Source organism: Lolium rigidum, chromosome 7 (assembly GCF_022539505.1).
Source record: "Lolium rigidum isolate FL_2022 chromosome 7, APGP_CSIRO_Lrig_0.1, whole genome shotgun sequence".
Taxonomy (NCBI): Eukaryota; Viridiplantae; Streptophyta; class Magnoliopsida; order Poales; family Poaceae; genus Lolium; species Lolium rigidum.
The window spans coordinates 259061902-259067458 of NC_061514.1; the positions used below are offsets into that span (position 1 = coordinate 259061902).

A 5557-nucleotide genomic window follows, 5' to 3' on the forward strand; every position below is an offset into this window, starting at 1 on the left:
CATGTCAAGATGCAACTGCATCTATACAAATTTGAGCAGCTTATTTTGGGGCGGAGGGAGTAGCTTTTCTTACGCATTCAGGAAAAAAAAAGCTTCCCTTGACAGGATTTTGACAGGGAGGACATCAAGAGATTCACAGTATCTACCACGAAGTTACTTCAAAGTAAGATCCATCGTAGCTAAAAGGATACGGAAACAACTAACTGCAGTCAGGATCGTAAATTTCATCGGAAACGGATAGCGCAATGTTCAGGAAGCACAAAGGTTCCGGAGAGCAAATGTTCACCGAGCACACCAGGAAATACAACAGAGTGAAATCACGGGTAGACAAGAGCAGTAAAGCCCAACAAACAGCTAATGTGCTCAGTACGAACCGAAGGAAGCACCCAGCCAACAGTTGACTGCTAGAACTTTTGCCTGCTGTGGAACAAAAGAAAGGAATTAGAGATTGAACAGAAACAGTAGGGAGTTATTTCAACAAGTGTATGTCAAACAAGATTTTGTCGTCGTTGTCAGTCAGATTCTAAAATCCTGCCTAAGTATATTTCCTCAAAATTGCAATAGATTGGAGGTGGGGATCCTAGTCAGCATCAAACTTGAGTGCTAGTCAGAAGTGAGATTTTTGTAAATGTATAATCCTAGGGAGCTACTCTGTAAGACGGATGCATGATCTTGTCCACCCAAACTGTGGGTGTAGAACATCGATGTTAGCTGAGGTCATGATTCTTTAGAGGCGGCATAAAAGGCTAGGTCCATTGGGCTATTCAACTACAGTTTCATCCTTGTGAGAATATTAGTATATAACGTTGTCCAGGCCCATCTGGGTTTTCTGGCCTAGCCTTGGAGCATGAAATAATTCTGTGGCTCGAAGTCACACTCGTCAAGTGGGCTAGATTCCACATGAGAGGCCTGGTAAGTCCAAGCTGGCCCCGAGTTAGGGCATAGGATCCCCTGAATATACTTAGGTAGGGATAAAAACTCACGACTGTAGCTAGCAAATTTACCGCAAATTATGTGAAATTAGATATCCCGAGAGCTCACCTACACCATTCCAAAAATGACAAATCAAAACATGCATTTCCAAATCCAAAAAGAAAAAGAAGTGTACTTGTGTGTTTACTTTGTGCTCTTGCAATTTTTGGTGCAAAAGAATGCAATTTTTGGTGCAAAAAAAGAAGACAGTAATGACCTGTTACAGAAGAAAAACTACACCTAATTTACCTTTTGCAAAGAAAGGAACCAGCTGGACACACAAACTAAAGTGAAACATTTACTTTTACGCTCACCTGGACCCAAGAAGACATCAAATGGATGGATCCGATCAAGTATCTGCGAAAATAGCAATAGCTCGATTAATAACTTACAACCTTGACAAGATAAACGTGAATGGAACTTAAAATTCAATCCACCACAAACACCAAAGATAAAAGAAGAGGCGAGCTAGAGACTAATAAAAATTGAAGTACAATTTCCAGTCTTCCATGCTAAATTCATAAGGAAACTGATGACTAACATCGATTCAAAACTCGTTAAAAATTAATAGTAGCAGATAACAAAATGAGCACAGCTCGTTATAATGTTCGTTCCACTACTGATCAGTAACGAATTATGCACAAACTTCTTGACTTTGAAGAGCAATGAGAACTAGTAGTCGCGCTATGTTCAACCAATGCCCTTGAGGTATTTAAGAACATCAACTGATGCAAGTTATGCTGACAGCAGATAAGGTACATGAAAATGAACATAATTTACATTAAAGGCATAACAGATAAGCTTGTGATATCCAATTGTCTTAGTACATGTTTAATGGTAATCAACACAACAGCATGATCCATAGTTTCCACATAAATACACGAGCATGGGAAATACACGAGCACAGGCAGAAGCACACACACTCAAGACTAGTCCGGATATGGTCAACTTTAAAGCATACTTTTCCCATAAAGTGCCCTTGGTTAATGCAAGTGGAATTGGAGGAAATACATGACTACATTCAGAGGTCGCTCAGACAATACCCTACATCTCTTTCTTTTTGTAATCGGAGTGGAACGGGTCATGCCTGCATACTAAGATTGAACTAGAACCTACTGGTCACGAATATGGAGCGAGTACACTATGGTAACGAATATTCTACCAGATGCCACACAACAAACCAATATAAAAAAATGTAAACTTAACAAGCCAAAAAGAGTGATGGTCACAACAGCAAAATAACGGTCAGACATTAGAGGGGGCAGCCTGTTGACAGCAAAGTCTCTAGAAGAAGAGACAACGGGGGAAGAAAGGGAGGAAGGACAGAGATATACAGGGGAGAGAATTGTGGATTAATCAGAGATGTTAGGCCTGAGAAACGAGCATGGACACATAAACAAGTGTTGATAACTTTCCACCTTTTTGGTTCGAGACCTCAGCAATGTGGTTGAATAAAATAAATGCTTGGGAATAGGCTGTGAATGGTCTAACCTCGTATCAGCCAGGAAATCAATCTCCAGACAAGCTCATCACTTTCTTAGCCCAGAGAAAGCCTACACATCTACAAGGCACAGAAAGCTCCATAACCCTAGTCTGCGGGTGAGATCCAGGGAAAATCTTTCATCTGCCGCCACCAGTTGCGCTCTATAGCTATATTGCATTGTCTAGTGGCTCTCCAGTTCTCCACCTCCTCTCCGGCCCTTCCCAGCCACCACCGCGAGCACAACTGTTCAGTGGCCGCCGCATCGTACTTCTCTTCCCTCCAAAATGATGTGACACGGTATTTGGGTGGCTTATGGTTGTCTGCGTCATGGGTGGCACTGGCAATGTGAACTCCACCAACGAGTCCTTCCACTACTGAGTTATCCTATTTCGAACAGTTTCATGGATAATCATTGGATACTACCAGAAGAAAACCATATCTGAGATTTTGTCGGATAGTAGCTGAACCACATTCGTATCTGATACTGGTAACTGCTACCAGAATCTGAAACCGAAACCAAAGATCATCCACTTTCCCTACCGAATACCGCCGTAAACCATCGGTCAGGAGGTATCCATACCATTTTCATCCAGTGCATTCAACTCCCACAGTCCAGATAATTTAAGAGAAACGGAAGTTGTCAAGTAGAACTGTAGAATTAACGAAAAACTGGGATCAATAAGTTCAGATAAATTTTTAACTTTAGGTATACTTTCCCTAAAGTGACCTTGATTATAACAACAGATTTCAAAACTACAACAAGTGTGTATGGTGGTGACTGTCTTTTTCCTAAGAACTAAAGAAGGGTTTAAATCAACACAATTACAACCTACTAGTTAATGTCCCAGCATCTACACATTCTCTTCCCCTCCTGTCCTTTCACCGGTAAATTTTGGAATGAGGTCGAAACAGTCCTGATGGATCACTAACCCGGTCTTAGTTGGACATAAACTGCGGCAAATATGGATAAACCGCAGCTGATGTGGGACAACATTAGTGTTTGTAGGGTGAGCTTACCTGATGGCCATGGGGAAAACATAAATTTCTGTAATCAAGACATCTTTCAGTTCAGTGATTAATTTGCCACAGAAGGAAACTAAGCATGACATGCTGCTGTCCAGGATATTTTGGGTCTGTTCACATTCATCCAGACCAAGACAAAATTGTGTATCTGGCATACATGGTCTTGTAGAAGCTGACCATTAGGCTGTGCATTACATATTTACATGTCAGTGTGACACCCATAGAGTGGTGAATCTATCAGGTAAGCTCCACATACTTGACCCTACCCTCCGTTTTTGATGGAATACGTAAGACCTACAGCTACGGAAGCCATGGATTTCCTCCAAGTCAGTTGACGTCATAGACAGCAGGGAGGAAGACAAAGCCGGTGCTATTGGAGTCGAAGGGTATCCTTCGCTGTGTTGTATATATAAATGCCGAATTGGGCCAAACGAATAATAGAACCTTTACTAGCAAGAAGTAATTACCCAAGTCTGACCAAGGTATTTCTCAATGCCATGGGTGGAAATAAAAATATAAATTAGGACATTAGGACGACGTTGCACAGCATGCATATCCAGAAGCATTAAAACAAAGCATATGGGTATACAAAATGTTCCGTTAGATATTTACCGAAGTTCAATTAGCAAGCAAGAATGAAACTAGCCAAATAAATTGTCAAGTACCCAAACATGTCATATAATGTCAGAGTATAACAAACAGAACTGCTAAATATTCATGGCCTATCTCCTTGCCTATAGGAAAATGTGAATCGAAACCAACCAGCCATGAAGCGACCTAGCTAAATCATTTCCTGATATAACATTTTACCCGCTGGGAAATCCAATGATGTGTGAAGCCGGAATAGGAATCTAGAAATAAACTAACACTAGTGAAGCACAAATAGCTTGCATTATCTAGTCAGCTCAATATAAGTAGCATTTATATCTAGAAATAGAATAAAATTCTACAGTTCGATCAGTAGTATCATGATGGATTGTGATGAAAATAATCCATAAATTTTTGGTGGCTCGTGATAAAGATAAAAGTAGAGCAGCAATTACCCTTGTGCTCCTCAGTGGCATCATGGTACTCGGCGTCCTCCTCGGGCACAGGGTGGAGTACGTCTTCAGCGCCAACCGCCGCATCCAACACACTGGTGGCCTCCCCACCCTCTGGGGCAGCATCAGCAGGGGAACGCACCACCACGACGGGGCAAATACAGTGGTGGACGCAGTAATCGCTGACGCTCCCGAGCCGGCCCTTGCTTGCCCTCCGCGCCGCACCAAAGCCCTTGCTCCCCATGATGACCGCGCTGAGCCCTAGCCTCTCGACCTCGAGGCAGAGCCTCTCCTTCATGTCGTGGTCCTTGACGATGTGGATCTTGTAGGGGATCTTGGCCTCCTGGAGGGGCTTGGCCAGGTCCTCGGCCTTGGAGGCGGTGAGGGCGTCGAAGTCGTCGTCCATCTTGCGCGCGGCGACCTCGGCGTCGTCCTCGGGGGACGTGGGCGTGACGGAGCCCCAGTCGGCGCCGTAGAGGACGTTGGTGGAGCGGACGTGGAGCAGGATGACGGCGTCCCCGGGGCGGAGGTAGTTGGCGACGGCCCAGGTGACGGCGAGGGCGGACTCGTCGGACAGGTCGACGGCGATGGCGATGCGGCGGTGGGCGGAGCCGAGGGGCGCGGCGGCGGCGGCGTTGCTGAAGAAGACACCCGGGGAGTCGGGCTGGAGGGAGGCCGGCGTAGGGGGCCTCGGGGTCGGCGCCTTCACCCGCGGCGGCGGCGCCACCAGCGGCGGCAGGTCAACGATCGGGTTCGCCGGGGCCTGCATGGCGGGGATGGTCGGGATCTCCTCTTGCTAGGGTTCTCGCTTCGCTTGCCACGGTTTGCTTCTTGGGCGTAGTGGGGAATGAGGGAGAAGCTGCTGGAAGAAATGGAAGACTTGCGAGGAACAGAAAGAAGGCGTCAAGTGCAAGTCCAAGGGGATAAACATGTCAGAGCCACGACACGGTCATAGCTAGTACTGACGGTTTGGACTCCGGATTTCTCAATACAGAAGTCCCAAGAAAAAGATTGAAATTACATACTACTCATTTTCTCC

The 5557-nt window shown here is 45.1% G+C and overlaps 1 protein-coding gene across 2 annotated transcripts; it reads right to left on the reverse strand.

Annotated features, from left to right (window-relative positions):
- Nucleotides 1-275: 275 nt before the first annotated feature.
- Nucleotides 276-5398, reverse strand: LOC124674409 (universal stress protein PHOS32-like). Of its 2 annotated transcripts, none has more exons than XM_047210459.1 (3): nt 4522-5398; nt 1287-1329; nt 276-417 (listed from the first exon to the last, which is right to left on the reverse strand). In XM_047210459.1, the coding sequence occupies exons 1-2, from the start codon at nt 5285-5287 to the stop codon at nt 1322-1324; spliced, it is 774 nt and encodes a 257-aa protein (XP_047066415.1). In that variant the 5' UTR covers nt 5288-5398; the 3' UTR covers nt 276-417; nt 1287-1321. The 2 variants fall into 2 exon arrangements, with proteins under 2 accessions (XP_047066415.1, XP_047066414.1); XM_047210458.1 differs by having other exon boundaries at nt 276-420.
- Nucleotides 5399-5557: the final 159 nt, after the last annotated feature.

Excerpts from the sequence above, each read along its gene's own strand:
- LOC124674409 (XM_047210459.1), bottom strand. The coding sequence starts at position 5,287 with ATGCAGGCCCCGGCGAACCCGATCGTTGACCTGCCGCCGCTGGTGGCG.